The sequence below is a fragment of the Anthonomus grandis genome, chromosome 14, assembly GCF_022605725.1.
Source record: "Anthonomus grandis grandis chromosome 14, icAntGran1.3, whole genome shotgun sequence".
NCBI classification, from domain to species: Eukaryota; Metazoa; Arthropoda; class Insecta; order Coleoptera; family Curculionidae; genus Anthonomus; species Anthonomus grandis.
Window position 1 is genome coordinate 6,422,972 of NC_065559.1, and position 18,597 is coordinate 6,441,568.

An 18,597-nucleotide genomic window follows, 5' to 3' on the forward strand; every position below is an offset into this window, starting at 1 on the left:
AAAACAGGAGAGGACCCAAAACTTTATAGAACTCTTGAAACACCCTTAAATCATCGAGACAATCAACCTACAATTTTAACGTGCTGCTCACGAGTACTTAAATATAATTTAATCTAGATAACAACGCGTCAGTGATGCCATGTATGTACCTCTTGGCCTCCATGGAATGAATCCAAAATAGTTAGTAATCATGAATAGGTTAAATCGTTTAGTTAAATAAACATTTTTACTTGGAGACTGGACAGAGTTAGGGCCCTTACGACTATGTTGAACCTTTCGCCCCTAGACCTTGTGATATAATTTGGGGCCATGAAGACTACGTACAGACATGTCCTTAATGAAACAGGTCGGTGAGAATCGATCGCAGGTTGGATATGACCTCTCCGTCTGATAGAGAATGACCATAGGGCACCTGCGACAAGCCTTCTTTACCATATCGGGTCGAGAGGAATAGCAGGACTCATTAGGTTTGTACTAGTAAACAGGCGGGTCATCTGGTACACTCACTGCTCCAGAATGATCGATAGAGCTGATGCAGGGCTCCGCTCCCGCTCATGCCAGCTTGAATATATTGCAAAATTTAAAATTGTGGATATCGAAATACAGTCGTACTGTCGGTAGGGCCCGAACCTATCATCATCATTCAGTTCTCTGTGTCTGCTACTGGACATAGGCCATCCCCATTTCTTCAGATTTTGAGCTGTTGCCTCATTATCTTAAGATCATCCATCCAACGTGTAGGAGCTCTTTCCTTACTTCTTTTATTCATTTCGCCCGTCTTCCATCCATCATTCGTGTCACGTGTCCAGCGCACTTCCACCTGAGTATGAGAAATTGAATAACTGCATCTGTGACGCCGGTTCTTCTTCATTTTTTATATGATCCCACAATGACGCCTTTGAATCTTGCGCTGTGTTACGATAGGTTTCTTAGCACTTTCTACGGTTGCTACTTAGATTTCAGCTCCATAGATCATGACCGGCAACACGCATTAATCACAATCTTCCTGTTCAATTACCATCATGATCATTCTTACATGGTCTTACGTTAAACAAAAAGAAGGCAAAAATTATGATAATAGAGCAATTCTACCAAGGTTAGACAGATTATTGGTTTTGACTGAGAAATTTAACTATTTAGAATCACTTATTACAAACAAAGCCGGCTGTGACGGAGAAATCAAACGCAGAATGGCCATGGCACCTTACTCAACAATAAAACTAACTCAAATATGAAGACTTGGCAATATCTCAACGCAACAAACTGAAATTATTAAACTTATTGATCTTTTCTATTGCCACAGATGCCTGTGATTACTGGACTTTAAAATGGCCTGGTCAATCGAAAAATAGTATCCTTTTGAAGTGTGAGCCTACAGAAGAATGCTGCGAGTATCATATATAGAACATCGTACTAACACGTGTCAATTCCTAAGAAACTGAAAACTGCCGCAACTAAGGCTATCAACCAGGATAAACCATTTATACGTACGATATTTTGGACACCTTTCAAGACAAACAAATGGGCTGGAAAAACTTATTGTGGAGGGGAAAATCAATGGTAAAAACCAAAAGACGCACTGGGTGGATCAAACTAAAGAAAACATTGGTCTCAGTCTGCAGGAAGCTTCTCTTGCAGCTCAAGACAGACAAGTATGGAGAACTACGATCCGAGGAATTAAGATATGATGTCAGCATACTTTCTTGAGAGTAAAAGGACAAGAGAGAGAGGTATTAATAAATCTAAGAGTAAGAGTAAAGTAAGAAAGGCAGGCGTTTCGAGTGACAAGGGTAGATTAATCTATACCTAGGTTTATACACAGTTCTTAGGAGACAATTATCCTAAAAATGAGGATGGCCTCTGCCCTAGCCAAAATTCAGATTATGAAGTTTCGTAGAAACTAATTCGAAGGAATTTAATTGCAGTCAGCAGCAAATTGTTACCGTCCATATGATAAGATTAAACTTTTTTTCCCACTTATCATTTCATTGTTATAATAAAATCGTTACATTAATGTTCAAAATATTTTGATTTTTGTAAAGCCTTTAACAGTATCAAGATTTTTTAGTCCACTTAATTTTTAAACCACTACTCAATAATTCCAGAACGTTTTCAGATTAAACACGAATCTGTAATGCCCATGAGCTCATGTGCTCAATGCTTTAAAACTTTACTCTATAATCCAGCGATGGACGATCATCACGGGTAGCGACCAACACATAAAGACTGATCGTGTCACACATCCAGTCCACTTCCAATAGAGTTTGCCAATTTAGATAACTGCATCTGTGACGCCGGTTCTTCTTTGTAAATCTTTATTTCTTATATGATCCCACAATGACACCTCAAGCATGGTTCCAAGCACCTTTCCATCTTGCGCTGTGTTACCACAAGTTAGTGTTAAGGTTTTAGGTTCATAGATCATCACCGGTAACACGCATCCTTTCTCTTCAAACCTATAATATGCAGCTATTGAGTCACTATAGCCTGGTCCAGAAAGACCCTTTGGAGATCAATGGAAGCATCCAGCATGAGATAAACTGTGCTTAAAGAAACGTGAAACTCAGCTAGTAACGGATCATTTAACCGAACACCCATAATAGCTTTTACTTCTTTTATGATTCTTACTGGGTGTAATCGATATCACCCTTGAAAGCAACATTTTTACCCTGTGTCTCAGATTTTTTCATGAAACATTAAAAGTTTAATGAAAAAATGAAAAAGGTAAGGGAAATATCCCGCAATTATAATCAAAATGAGATCTAGTGTACAAAAGTAGATGCGGTAGTGGGAAAAAACTTACCAGGTGACGAAACAAAACGTTCTGCTCGATCAGGGTTTTCGCTAACATGATCGAATGCTGCGAGGTGACCCTCGTGTCGGCAGTACCATAAATCAGGAAGAAATTCCGGTTGTTCATGTTCGCGGCCTTTAAAGCCAGATCGGCGTTCTCGTATTCTAAGGGATGTTTGGACGGCAATCCTAAGTACTTTTCTGTATAAAATGAATCTGAAATAAATTTAAAAAAATATCTTTAGAGAGCAGAAAAAACAACTGAATCTTTAAAATAATTTATGTCAGGATTATGTTGGTATAATAAATCAAAAATTCACTATTTGTAGCAACCTAGTAGCACCATCTGTATACTTCCTTAGAAGATTATCTTTATATGCTTTGTATTTCTTGATTGACGTTTGACAGACAAGTGACATTAACCGAATATTAAGACAGGTTATAGGCCCAGGTCGTTGAGGGGAGGGAAGCGGCTTTTTCCCATCACCTACATCATGAAAACACTGAGTTAAAACGGGATTCGAGCAGAACTAAGGGAATGAGAGCACTTTGAAAACTCGTAATAAAGTCATTTTTCGACTTCGTTTTTGAACCCAAAAATGGGCCCTAAAAATACGATATCTCAGCTATTGTAAGAAATACAACCTTGCGGATAATTCCATTGGATTTGGAAGGAACCAGCTAAGACAAAACTGTTGGAATTTTCCCGATAATGCTTACAGAAGCCGATATATCGACCTCCAAAATTAGAAAATTTTCATTTTTCGGGTATACATAGGTACTTGGAATTTTTCTAAGACACAACCGTTGGAATTTTTCCGATAGTTCCCATAGAAGCTGATGTATCAGCTTTCAAAGCTTGGGATTTTTTATTTTTCGGGTATACCCCATCGTTGGATGTGCATTTGCCGTAAAATAAAGTATTGAATGGAGAATTCCATGGAGGTCTACATAAATCAGGTAGTTGAGACGTCACAGAATTTAAGGCGGACTGGTTTCAAGATTGATGAGGAATTAATAGGCTCACTTTTGTTCGCAGGCCTGCCTGAGAATTACGGTTCCTTGAATATGGCAGTGGAACATATGGCGATGCTTTCATGGTCAGTAAAGGAAATAAGCATAGTTACAGGAGGGCAGCGAAAGATGGCACAAGTAGTTCTACGGCGGACAGTGGTTCAAGTTCCAATAATAATGTAAAGATAAACAAAAAAGAAATAACTAATGTTACTTGTTTTAGATGCAAGAAAAATGGTCATTACATGTTTAAATGCCATCATTCAGAGCCAGATACCATTTTCGAGTGATCCTCATTTTTATACTCCTTTCGTGCATATGCTAGATACTGTACAGTATCTGTTAGATTTAACTTAATAACTTTATTAGCTCCTTTTTTGCCTAAAAGGTTAGACGGCGACAGTTACCTACACATTAATTACAAAATGTTCTTCCGGAATTATTTGAAGGAGTTCCAGATGACATGCAAGTTTAGTTCCAATACCATTAGCCAGCTCATGTCCATCGAGGTGTAAAACTTTATTTAAATGACGCTTTTCTAAATAGGCAAAGGTGGACTAATTCTGTGACCTGCTAGATCTTCGGACTTGACACCATCAGATTTCTATGCGTGGGGGGCGGACTACAGAGCTGGTTTATACAGAAGAAATCATATTAAAAGACCATTTAATAAGAAAAATTTCGAGCTCTGCTAGAGGCGTTCTGAAATTTTGAATAGTCTGCACTGACTAAGTTACTATATGAGATTCTTTATCAAACCTAAGCTGGAAGTAAACTCTTTACTTTTTATTTGGTGTCCTCGTTTACCTCTGGTCTGTACTAACGGATTGTTAAATCATTTGAATTATTTTTTTTCCACCTGACCTATAATTTGTGTAATCTAATCGAGATGACCCTAAGCTTTAAGTTGGGTGACATTTCACAATATTATTTTTAAAACACCTACCCTACTGCAATTATCATTTTCAATCGATATTTACTATAAAAATAAAACCACATAAGAAAGTTGAAAGCAAAAGCGTTAACTCAGAAATAATGCCCCAGCAATACTCACTATAATATCTCCAATTGGTAATTGGAGAAATGCTAACTGAGCAATTTATCACTTGATGTATGTCTTGAAGAAGCATCATGGCCGAAACGTAGCCACCATAACCTTTTCCCACCACGCATATCTTCTCGTTATCAATGTACTTGAAGGTGTCTCGTAAGTACGTTAGTACCGCGAGTTGGTCTTGGACCTCGATCAGCCCAATTCTTCGTTGGATTTCCCGTCGCATTTTTATACCTGAAAAACGTTTTGATATGAAGAGCAGCTAAAGTAACCTTTTTCAGTTCTTTACCTTGATAACCTGAGCCTCTAGCATCAATTTTGGCTACGATGTAGCTACGAGTACTGGCAAGGTACCATGACCACGACACTTCCCACTTCGATGATACGGCTTGAGAAGATGGTGCTGCGTCACTAGTAAAGGAATAATACTAGACTTTTTCCTTACAAGTTCATGAAAAATACTTACACTAATAAAACTAACGGAAACGTGCAATCTTCATACTCCCTCAAACTCGCAGGCAGATACAATTTCACCTGCGCCCTATACCCAAACTCGATCTCCACCGAGATGTGTTTCTCCTGTGGCGGCGAGAACTTTTTGATTCGCCTTCGTAACTTCGAACTGGTGTCTAGTACCGCTAGACGGCTGTACGGATGAGTTTTCGCTAAGATCACTATAGGAATTTCTGGTCCCAAACATTCCTGTATGAAGTAGCTGAGGTTCTTGCTGAAAAAGATATGGTTGTAGTTGCACCTGTAACTCATCCACATGTTTTCGTTTAAAATGGTCTCGTTGAAATAGGATTCGTCGTCGGTGCAGTTGGTTTGAAACTCGCGGATGCAGGTGAGACATTCCCAGTCGGGAAGGGCGGATCTGTCAATGATGCGGATTAGGTGACGGAATCCCGGATGATCGATCGTGGCCAGTGCATAACTAAGTAGAAGAAAGAAGAGAGGAATTATAGAAGAAATTATTACTGAAATAATTTGAAGTAGAATTGAACTGAAATAAGCAGATAAGTAAATCTAAGCATGCATGTTCTTAGAAGAACATTTTTTAAATTAAGGTAAACTAACAAATTAAAAAGCTTGGCAATGAACGAGATTTCAATTCGTATGTTTGGTATAAAGCAGGGCTTCTTAATCTACCAGGACTAGGTAGGTAGTTAAAGAGTTCAAATCCCACCCAGGACCAAACTTTTTAATTTTTCAGTTTACTTTTACTCCGAAAACATTCTTCTAAGTAGAATTTTTTAGTTTACATAATTTGAAAAACTTTAGGAATAGTAGAGCTGATAATTACATGAAAGAATTTTCTTCGTCCCAGGCCAAGATTTTGGTAACCTCAAATGGACCATGTGTCAAGGGTCTCACTCTCCCCTTATAAATTTCGCAGACGTGCATGTAATGACCGTTATCGCCATCTTTAACTGGAAGCCTTACCAAGGCCTTTGTACCGTTTTCATTAAAGACCGGATGGTAGACTGGCTCTGTCCAGCCGATGTTCTCGTGTTCTTTCTCCACGTGAAACTAAAAAATTACTTAAATGTATATCAACAAGGTTATAAGCTCAAAACATAATTTAAACACCGAGTATGGCGTGGGTCTTTTTAGGAATAATAGACTTTTCCTTCAAAATTCTCATATGAGCTAACGAAAACAAGTGGTGCTCAAGATGGGATGTAAAAGTGCTCATGAATCTTGATACCAGTTCCAGACAAAAGCATGTTAACGTTTACTTTTAAACTGTACCGTTATTCCCGTACGTTAGGTGTGAATTAAATCAACCGAAAATAGTCATTAGTCAACTTATTTATTTACACACTTAACTACGAAAATACGATCACTCACGACTGCTAAAGATATTTATTTTTCCTGTATTTACTTACAACTATTTAAATCTCGCGCCAATATTCCGAAATTTACTTTACTGTACTGACAACTGGCTACTGTCGGCGATGCGGCTTCCTATATACTCGGCAGAACGCTGTTTCGGAACATTTCCGTCAGCTTTTGAGACGTCATCCGCAGTGCCACCTACGTCATTCGGGATTTACAGAGAATCAGCCGGTTTCTCGGTGCCACAATATCGTATATGTGGCGTATACAAAGCGATATGTAGTCGCAGAACTCTTACAAAGCCACCTTTATTTAGGGAGGTAACTAATCAAGAATTAGCTAAGGATATTGAAACTTAGACCTGAAACGTTCTGGATATCAATCTTTGCATAGTGGCATTATCGTAACCATTGAGTGCGTGGATAAGCTTTATCTTCATTAGCAGCAACATCGACCTATAATTAATCTCTTTTTGAAAATCATAACCTAAAAAATGAACAAAAACGAAATGTCTTGTAAAAAGTGAATGAAGACTTTTAAAAAAGCCTTAAAAAGAAGGTCTAGCAATATGAACAGGTGACAAGTGGAAGAAAAATTTGCACAGCCGTACCAAAGTATGGCGAGATAGATATATTCGAGAGTATTCTTAGTTCAACATATGAAGTTACTGAATTTTTATCAGATGTGTTGAATAAGGATGAACTTTTTTTCAAAGGTATTTGACTTAGTAAGTTACAAATTATTGTTAGATCAGATGCTTTGAATAATGGTGAACTTTTTCTTGATGGATGAACTATCTATACTGACTTTGCAATTGACAAAGTAAATTACAAGATTTTGTTGGAAAAGCTTAGACTGGCTGGAGTAGACAGCAGTAAGTGGATTGGCAAGTGTCTGTCTAAAGGAAACATAAGTAGAATCTAAATTAGCAAATGGATTTACTAAAACTATTATTGACCTTCTCAAATCCCACACCAATGATTTGAGGTGTATTCTCCAAGAATAACATTACTATAATGTGAAATTCTACTTCGTCTAAGTACCTACCTGACGAAATTAATAAGTGACAAAACACTAGATGTGGCTAATAGCTGCATATAATATGGTTTGGCTCCTAGTTAATCAAGAAGTCTACTACCAACCAATTTTTATAAGCAATCGTCAATATTTCAGAACGAAATGAATATTTATACAAATACTTAGGCTAACCGCCCGATGGCGCTACTATCGCAAAGGAATTGATAATTATGTAGTATCCTTCGATGTCGACTGTCAAAAACGATCACGTGATATAAATTCACGATTCGTATTGGCAGACTTCTGATTGAAGAAAGTTGAAACGAGACAGGTGACTCAGTAGGCATCTGAAAAGATTATGTGGGTCATATCCTGCGTGAAATGTTTGACATATAAGAATTTTCAGCGCATGGGTACCACGTTTGCTCTCACTCCGGACAATCACTGCAACAACCGTGAGAACACTTCAGTATCTGATACTGTTGAAGTCCAATCCGAACATTACCGAAACGGATCAACTTATACACACCAAAGAACAAGGTTTAATTGAAATTATGTACTTTACCCAGCGAACGTGCTCTGACAATATGGAAGATTAAAAGACTGGTGTAACTCAGAAATGCTGATGTAACTCTAGAATTGCCACCTCCAGGCCAGTTGGTCTGAGTTAGTCGAAGTGGGTTACAAACTGTTGCTTCATCCACCGTATTCTCCAGATTTGCCCTCGTGCAACTTCTGAATGTTTCAAAACTTGGAGAAGTCTGAGAAATAGAAATACTGAGGACGTTTTCGGTGCTACAGAGATCTACTTCGAAGACTTCATATTTCTTAGACGAGTTATTGTAACGATATTGTAAAAAGTCGAGAATACCAGCTGATTCTCCGTTATTTCAAAATGACATAACTGGTACACCGCACGACGTCTCGGGAGACGCGTGGAAGGTCAGCGAATCTTCCGGAATCATGGTCAGCTGAGTATATAAGGAGCCGCGTCACCGCTGGGAGTCAGTAGATAATTTGGTGCAATAAAGTTTGGAATATTGGCGCGATATTTAAATCGGACATGAATAGTAGTAAATAAATATTTCTACTAGTCGTAAGGTATCGTATTTAGAGGTGTATGTGTGTAAATAAATCAGTTGACTATTTTCGTGTATCGGCTATTTTAGTTTAATTTGCTAAACTATGTTGAGAAATAAATTTCCACTTTTCTAAAATATTTGCTTTTATTTTATAGACTAAATTATGATCTAGAGAAAAAGGGCACTTAAGATTATATGAAACTTAAAAGGCTCTTTTCGTATAGGAACAATACTGACGGAAACAAAATCGGTGTGTTGATAACAGATGAAACTCTTCAGTGTATTCTAAATTTAAATTAAATAGGCGTAAAAGGTCAGCGAATCTTCCGGAATCATGGTCAGCCGAGTATATGAAGAGCCGCATCATTTTCTACCGTATTCTCCAGATTTGGCCTTGTGCGACTTCTGAATGTTTCAAAACTTAAAAAAGTCTAAGAAATAGAAATACTGAGGAGGTTTCCGCTGCCACAGAGATCTACTTCGAAGACTTCATATTTCTTAGACGAGTTATTGTAACGATATTGTAAAAAGCCGAGAATACCAGCTGATTCTCCGTTATTTCGGAATGACATAACTGGTACACCGCACGACGTCTCGGGAGACGCGTGGAAGGTCAGCGAGTTTTCCGGAATCATGGTCAGCTGAGTATATAAGGAGCCGCGTCACCGCTGGGAGTCAGTCAGTGCAGTAAATTTTAAAATATTGGCGCAATATCTGAATCGGATACAAATAGTAATAAATAAACATTTCTATTTTCGTGTATCGATTATTTTAATTGGAACCGAACAAACGGCAAAAAAGGTAGAGGAGACTGGGGTCAATTGTAACACGGGTCAATTGAAACAGTAATCAAAACTTTCTTCCGCTACAAGATAGAAACAAATTGCTCGCGTAATATAGACCATAATATCGAGTATCGACAACCATTTTCTGGCAGTACGCCGCGGGCCATTAAACAAAGTATACGTACCTAGTGCGAGATTTTGTGTTTTCACGTATCCAAAGTAAGTATTTACTATATTTCTTATGCATGTGTAAATGAGTCTGTATGTGTATTTAGTTTGTTTGTCAGCTTTCATTAGTTAGGACATTAATCTAGTAAATTAATTAGTTTATTTAATTTAAGATCAGTCCCGAAAACTGATCGTTCAAGTCGAGATATATCTTTATATGAATCTGCATATGCAGAGCTCAGAAATGGAAGTTCTCTACGCTTAGCTGCCGACCAATTTGGGATCTCTCATGTGTCTTTGTTGCGATACAAGCGAAAGAAAGAAGCTGCGGGAAATACTGAAGGTCAACCACCTGTTACAATGGGCTATAAACCTGCAAATAAAGTTCTTAATGAACTTCAAGAAACCGAAATGGTAAAGTACATAAAAAAAGCTGCAGACATTTATCAAGGTCTGTCAACCAAAGATATTCGGAGACTTGCGTTAGAATTAACCATTAAATATTATATAGATAAACCGGACACTTGGATTAAAAACGGCATGGCAGGAGAAGACTGGTTTTCCGGTTTTATGTCAAGACACCGTGACTTATCAATAAGAGCACCACAAGCAACCAGCTTAGCCAGAGCAACCAGCTTCAATTGTGCAAATGTTTCTATATTTTTTAATAATATTGCCAAAGTTTTGGATCGAGACAAATTTGAAGCAAAGGATATTTACAACGTAGACGAAACTGGTGTGACAACAGTCCTGAAACCAAATCGAATTGTAGCAAAAAGAGGCATGAAACAAGTGGGTGCAATTACTTCACAAGAACGTGATACACTCGTAATAGTTAGGGTGGCAATAAACGCACTAGGCAATTCGATTCCGCCCATGTTTATTTTTCCTCGACTGCGGTTTCAGGATCATTTTATTCGTGATGATCCACCAGGCTGTATTGGGGCTGGAAACGGGTCAGGATGGATGCAAGAAAAAGAGTTCGTCTTGTTCTTAAAACACTTTCAAAAGCACACAAATTTTTCACAAGCTCATAAGGTTGTGAATATACGATGTCTTTATATGATTTACCCGGAATTGTCGCAACATCATCGCCCTTAGCTCTTACACAAAGCAATATCCAAGCCGGATTTAAGTGTACAGGGATATATCCTTTTAACAGAGATATTTTTACGGAGACAGATTTCTCGCCATCTTTTGTCACAGATAGGTTGCCTCCAATCGAACCTTCAGTTTCACCTGCTTTAGATCCAGGCAACAATCTGAATCTGACAGATCCTACTTTGGAATATACATTTGATAATCCTACCTCATCTACGTCTGTTACCAATAGGTTGCCTTTAACCGAACCTCCAAATGATCATCCTAGTTCAAATCCAGCAAACAATTTGACTGTACCAACCTTAGAAGATGAGTTTCAAACCCCAATGCCATCAACTTCTCGGGGCCTAAAAAATTGTGAAATTTCCGAAAACACCCAAAATAACACGTTTTCACCAGAAGGTGTTAGGCCTTTCGGAAAATAAACACAAGAGGAAAGAAAAAGAGGAAGTCAACCGTGTACACCGATACACCGGAAAAGGAGGAAATAGAGAGAGAAGCTAATAAGAAAACATAAAAGGTCAAACGGAATCTGGAAACCGAAAAGAAGGGTCCAAAGAAAATCCCAAAAAAAGCACCCGTGAGAACAAGAAAGAAGTCATCTGAAAATTCTACCGACGACGAAAGTGAATGCTTTTGTTTGGTGTGTGTTGAACCATTTAATAAAAGTAAGCCAGGTGAACAGTGGATCCGATGTAGTAACTGCAAAATGTGGTCGCATGAAGCATGCACGCCACAAGAGCTCACATATTATGTTTGCCATAATTGCCAAAGTGACTGACCAAAAATTGAAAGTTAAGTGTTACACATTTATATTATAAGAACCACCAGTTATTGTTTTTTGTTTTTAAACATTTTCCTAAGTTTTATTTTATGTTCCTACGTTTCTGTTTAATGTTCCTCCTCATAAGCAGAATATTAGCTTCTGTTATTTTTTTTGTTGGTATGAGGCATTTTTTACAGTTTCTATATGATTTTGAGTCTTTTTTGAATAATAAAAGAAAATAAAAAGAAATGTGTGTTTTATTTAATCTATATTGCTTTTGTTACAACTATCCCCATAATGTGTTTCAATTGACCCTAGATCGGGGTCGTTTGAAACATTATGCTCCACCACTTATTTTTATTTGCATATTTTTTTTTCGCTTAACTATAGTCAAATTTAACTACTAGGTCAAGTATGTCAAGTTCCCAGCTATATGTTACCTATTTTTTGATCATATTATAGTATTTATCTAACCAGGAAAAAAATATTTGTACAAAATGGTTCAATTGGATTTCTCCAGTCTCCCCTACACTGTTAAGAAATAAATTGCCACTTTTCCAAATTATTTGCTTTTCTTTTGTATGCTAAGTAATTGTCCAGAGAAAATAAGCACTTAAGATTATATGGAACTCAAAAGGTTCTCTTCGGAGCATTACTAATGGTAACAAAACGGAGGTGTTGATACCAGGTGACATTCTTCAGTCTACACTAAATTTGAATTAAATAAAGCGAAAGTCAAGACTTGTAAAGTTGAGAATAAAGAGGGAAAAATCCCTCTAATAAAAAGTGGAAAGTTTACATTCGACGTATTAGTTTTCACTTATTCTTCAAGATTTAATAAATAAGTTGATTAAAAAATTAAAATCAGAGGAGTGTTCAAATTAATTAAGTGATCTTCAAATATTTGACGTAAATGACGTTAATATTGCAAGAGGCATAAGTCAGCCCAAGAATAGGAAGTTTAGATCAATGTTGTTTAATATATCAGAAGCTTTTAATAAAATCTTATTAAGATCATAACTTTTAGATTATCGTGCTAAATTCCTACTTCCATTAATATTCTTTCTATGCCTTTTAAGATAATAATTGTAAAAGCAAGTCAAATGAATAACGTTATTTAATTTATATTCGGAATTGTAAAATAAACACAATAGATACTCACATCAGTACAATTGTAATTACTCTGATGACCGCATGTAGCGATAACAAAAGTATTGTGCGCTCTGTTAAGCCACACAATATCCACGCTATTCTCTCCATTAAATTTGGCACTGGTTACGTAACTGTCTACACTGACACTGTTGGTGGGCTTCAGTTCGAATGGAAACAGATATTTCGGCGTAGTTAAATTAACGATCCACACGTTTATGACCGGATTTGGCGTTTCCACCTATAAAAGAAAACTATTCCAAACTAATCGATGCTGATTTACAAAACTGAACTCACCCGGGGATATCGAAAACTCCTCACCTCCGGATAAATCCCTCCCATGTTCTGGCTATCATACCACGTATACGAATACTCGCCCACTTTACTATTATTGAAACTAATATAAAGTAAATAATAACTATCGGGAGAGAACCAGAGGGCATGAGAGGTGCGCAGGATTTCATTTTCATATAACCAATCAGGCACCCCATTGAATATGAGTCGAGGTATTCCGGTCTTGGTGATCCTGCACACCAAATCTTTTTCCACCTTCGGTTTGTAGTAGATGTCGTTTTCATATACAAAAGCTACAGCAGCACCGTCTGGTGACCAGGTGGCGTATTGTAAATAAGGCGCACTCTCGTCAAGTTCATTTGGTGATAATGGTCTCCGTTCTCTGGAATTAAGTTGCTACAGTGTGTAAGTTAGGAACAATGATAGAAGTTGTACCTGGTAGCAATCTCGTAAATGTGATATTTGGCCAGCGTCGAATATTTGTAGACTTTGATGATGTGGCTTATGAGTAGGACGAATTTTAGGTCGCTTGAAACGATGAAGTCGGCAACCTCGTATTGTCTCTGAAAAAATAATTTTCTGTAATGAAAATGTAGAAATTAAAGAAGATGATGATTGTAGTTCTTAGTGTCCAGAGGCACTGCTTTGTTAAGAGTGAGAAATAGAGATGGTGATGGTGATGTGAGAAATAGAGATGTGAGAAATAGAGATGGTGAAGAATAATTCTAATGCTAATTAGAGATGAAGAGATCAATAATAAAAGATCAAGGGCGGATACTTACCAATGTAATATTCGTCATAATAACGCTCGTATTTAAGTTATCTGCATTGTATAAGGAAATGCCACCAAATATATCTTTGAAAATAAATTCGTTATCTAAAAATGACATAAAACAGTATTTTGAAATTTCTTTGTCTCATGGGTGGTACTACCTGACATCCACGTTCCATTAAACCTAGCCGGTGGAGGTAATTTTACAAAAATATCTTCTAAACTGGGCTTGATCCCCTTTATCCTCGGGGACTCTTCTGGTGGCGAAACTAGAATTATGCTAAATACAATCAGTCCTAGTACGGCGGCTATCACTAGTAATGCGATGAAGATACCCCGCCAGTTTCGTTCGTTGGGTGAGTTTACAACCAATTCCTGAAACAAATAAAAAAATACCTTTTTACTTAAGTAGTAAGATCTACTTGAGCTTAAGGACTAAGGGTGAAGCCTAATATGGAGGACTGGAGGCCCCACCTTTTTGTCAATCCTTATCCACCTACCCTTAAGTTATATCTACTAGGACGCTCTAGAATAATCCTATATAGTAGTTAGGTTTTTGATATTTCATCGACTTTAACCCAGTAATCAGTATACACCGTTCAACTCTTTTCCAGTTTTTTCTTGTTTTATCGCAGGTGCAAACTACTAACTTGAGACTAATGACTGACTTCTCCATTCAACTGTGACTAGGGACACATAAAATCTGACCTTAGTCTTTTCCTTCTGCAGGCTTTCTGCTTAATGTTACTTCTAATATTCCAAAGATTTCCGCTTTAAGCATACGGAAGCTTCAGTGAGGAAGAAGATTTTATTAGTACCAACACCTGGGCTTACACATATAGATCACTTGCATTAAAAACCAAATCGACTTCATCCTCATTAACAAAAAATAGCTTGACCTCATCCTGATCTGAATCGAATAATGCCTATTGGTCTTTAAAAAGAGTATCGCTTAAAATAAATATTGTTTCTACCAAAATTTGACAATTCTGATCCCCCATCGCTCTGTATAGACTCTATTAATGTGTTCATGTTAAAGATTTTTTCGGAAATTTGGACCTACACCCACCTATGGTAAACTTATTCCAATGATTCATATTTTTAATCGTACGTTCTATAGCTTGGCTGGAGATCGACTATACTAGGTTTATTCTTACCATAAAATGATTTGAGTGGATTACTCTTCAATTGTATCCTTAATTGATAGCTCGCCATCCAGTCAGGAGAAAGATTGCATCATTACGAACACCTGGTTTAAGTTTCCACCCAGACGACTTTACACATCACCTGCGTTCGAAACCGAATCGACTTTATTCTCATTAACAAGAGGTTTAAAAACAACTTCCTCGCCCAAAAACCTCGCGAAGGACCAGGAAAATCTTCTTGAACTTCAGCAAACTCATCAAGAACCTTGATTACGGTAGCCTAAAAGACCGCATAATTTGACAGAGACTCAGAGAATTAATGAGAGAGAAGCTGAAGAAAACTTTTACACAACAAGAACGGAGTGCAGAAATGAAATGGAGTGACAACAAAGACTTATCTGAGGAAGGGAATAGGAACAAAGAGTAAAGAGTGGATGACTAATGACATTCTGCAGATGATGGACCAAAGAAGATTGATGAAGAATAAGGACACAAAAAAAACACAAATAAATCAAAAAGGAAATGAGGAAAGAAGAAGTGGATGCAGAAAAAATGTAAGATAATTGATCAGCTGCAAGTCAAACACGACCATTTCAATATCCACTGGAAAATCCGAGAAGCTACTGGTCAATCCAAGCAGAGGCCTGCTTCTTATGGATAAAGACGGGAACCCAGCGACGACTGTTGAGAAGAAGATAACCATAAGAAAACTGAACATTAATGAAGTTTTCCGGGACTACCGAGGTTACCGTCCAGAAATGAATAGCATGGCGTGCGAGTAGTTCCGGACTATTAGCCTTATGCAATGAAAATTTCCCCTAAGTACACGTGAAGCCCTTTTCACTCTACAATGTCTGATACAGACATGCCGTGATGTCCGTTGTGACGTCTGTAATTGCATTCTTGACTATACCAAGGCGTTTGACCATTGTCAACACTAGTATGTAGTATAGTTGATCATCGCCCTACAAAGAATAGGTATAGATGATGTGGACATTGAAATAATCATCAATTTGTATTGGAATCTTCGTCCACAAATCAAAGATCAACTGACCGACCAGATAAAGATCATGCGAGGAGTGAGGCACGGCTACGTGCTCTCGATGACTCTCTTTAACGTATACTCTGAAAAAATCTATACTGTAGCCTTCACGAATGTAGAACAATGCAGAAAACTACAGTTATTACTGGACCGTGTGAGAAATGCGAGCGAGAAGTACGCTCTAGATCTGAACATCAGGAAAAAGAAACTTATGACGAGTAACTGCACTAATTCGAACCCAGGGGTCGCTACTGGCAGGGATTGAGGAGATCAAGAGAGTCGATAGATTCGTATATCTCAGAATCATCCCTCAACTCGCCATGGGATCCAGCTGAGGAATTATTTAATTCAATTGAATTTGACATTTTGCACTAATTTTGATTTGCATCTATTTGCACTATCTACATTTACGAGGATAAGACCCTTACACTGTGCTCAAATAGACACCTAGATGCGGATAGTAAGATGCTACGTTCTCCCGGTGCTATTATACGTCGTCGAGGCCTGGACTTTGACGTAGGCTACTTAAAAAAAGACCGAGGCCTTCGAGATGTGGATTTACAAAAGAATATTGAAGGGGGTATATGTCATCAACGTCGAAGTCCTAAGGCACAAGAGAAAAAAGACAGGCATGCTTAACATAGTGAAGCAGCGTAAGCTTGAGTACCTCGGTGCAACTCTTCAACAACAACAATTTAACAGGACGCCATCGTATTTCGTGACTGAAGAACCTCCGACAATGGTTTGGAGTAACATTCGCAGAGCTGTTTCGGAAAACCATCAACAAAACTATGATAGCCAACATCCAGACCGGATAAGACAAAATAGAAGGATTGTTGTATGTTGATTTTCAATAATACCAGTAATTATGAGTAAATCAAATCCAGAAGCCACTTGGGATTCTAATTTAGTTTGTTGCCTATTTTTCCTTGAGAAGACATAGCCCAAAAAATTTCTTTGAGCAAATTTCGCTTGTCATCTATACTCTAGATGCAAGGATCAGTATCAAAAAAGGTTATTTCGTATCCTGAGATCTGAGAACATAGTAAACTCAAGCAAGATTGATGAGTGATTTTGTCATTAGAGCTTATTTCTGTAGATCCCTTATTCCTGACTTATGATTTGAAGACATTGGTGTAACATGAGGCTTTCGGTGTAGTTCGACCTTAGTAATCTGACAAAATCGCTTCTTATTGACAATTTACAGATAATAGTTTCATGGATTCATCTAACAAATAGATCAAAACAGATTATACCGTTTTAATGGCAATAAGGATTCAATTGAAACTTATTGGGAATATTGTAAAAAATTCCGTACTGGAATTTTTTATCCATGTGCTACGTAGCACTCAAACTTTGTTTTAACAGCAGGATTTTTTGAATATATAATATTTTATTACTAGTGTTGGCTATTTTTGGCCGTAATTTTTTTCGTCAATCCATTTTCATTAAGTAATAGGTTGGGAAGTGACTATGCGAAATAACATGAGGCCTGGTATTTTTATCAATAGGTATAAATCATACCTTTTGGCAAAATGTCAAGTTTTTTAAATGGAAGAATTATATTTGTCTTTAAATTAAAAAATTTCTGGAATATCGTCGCTTAAAATAAATGTTTGTCCCAAAATTGTAAAATTCTTATCCCGTATCGCTCTGTATATACTCAATTTTTTTTTCTCAAAATTCTGGATCTACACCCACGTATGGTAAACACATTGATAATTTATCTACATAAATTTTTTACATAATTATATAACATACATTTTTACCATAAAATGGTTTGGCGCCGTTCCAACCTGGAGTTCTCAATCTGACTCTCGAAACTCGAATTTGAACGGAAATAATTCTTATTTAGATTGTCTTTCACGCCATAGCCATAATTCATAATTTTTTTCTCAAATTTGACTAGTAAATTATCTGAAAAAATGATCTGCTTTCCTCTAGATCGTGTGACCTACTTTTTGTAGGGGAATCTGTGTGACGATACGTCAAATCGTGTGTAACTGAAGCATACACAATTTAGACGAGTGTCAGAGGTTAAGCGAAGAAATTGATACTGTATCTGTCAGTATCCTTACTTAGACTCTAGCCTGTCAAGATAGAGATGATCGAGGAGGGGGTGCTTTACTTGAGAGACTCTTTTAGTTTTAAAGTTGTAATTCACGAAATAAAAAATTGTACAGACTATTTTTAGGTAAAGATTTACCTGCCTAATCAGATTTTTTTTAGTCGTGGGTAATATTTACCCTTGACGACAAGGTAATTAGTAACAAGTAGAGCAATTTTTAATACATTTAAAAAATACTGTGTTGCATCTTTATTCCTCGTACGATAATATTTTGTGCTTTGGCGAATTTTACATATTGTTTTATTAATAACTCATCCGGTACGTTAATTGCAGCATTTATAAATGAGACAACGAGTTTTAATTTTTCCCAGTTCAATACTGAACCTGCATGAGTCAATTCAAGTAGCTCTACTATAATAGATCTAATTTTTTTAAAGTATAATGGAAACGTTACACAGGTGGGATTAAAGACCCAAATGTATTTGACCACATTGTAATTTATTGCTCT

At 37.2% G+C, this 18,597-nt stretch overlaps 1 protein-coding gene across 7 annotated transcripts in view; it reads right to left on the minus strand.

Annotated features, from left to right (window-relative positions):
• The window catches only part of LOC126744786 (inactive dipeptidyl peptidase 10), an 86,754-nt gene that overhangs the window by 3,425 nt on the left and 64,732 nt on the right, over positions 1–18,597 (minus strand). For all 7 annotated transcript variants that reach the window (XM_050452340.1, XM_050452339.1, XM_050452341.1 and 4 more), the window contains 10 exons: positions 13,996–14,209; positions 13,845–13,939; positions 13,498–13,625; positions 13,066–13,444; positions 12,782–13,009; positions 6,165–6,391; positions 5,328–5,795; positions 5,151–5,272; positions 4,862–5,095; positions 2,804–3,009 (listed from right to left, as the gene is read on the minus strand). In XM_050452340.1, coding sequence (XP_050308297.1) covers positions 2,804–3,009; positions 4,862–5,095; positions 5,151–5,272; positions 5,328–5,795; positions 6,165–6,391; positions 12,782–13,009; positions 13,066–13,444; positions 13,498–13,625; positions 13,845–13,939; positions 13,996–14,209 — 2,301 coding nt within the window. The remainder of the gene's footprint in view (positions 1–2,803; positions 3,010–4,861; positions 5,096–5,150; positions 5,273–5,327; positions 5,796–6,164; positions 6,392–12,781; positions 13,010–13,065; positions 13,445–13,497; positions 13,626–13,844; positions 13,940–13,995; positions 14,210–18,597) is intronic.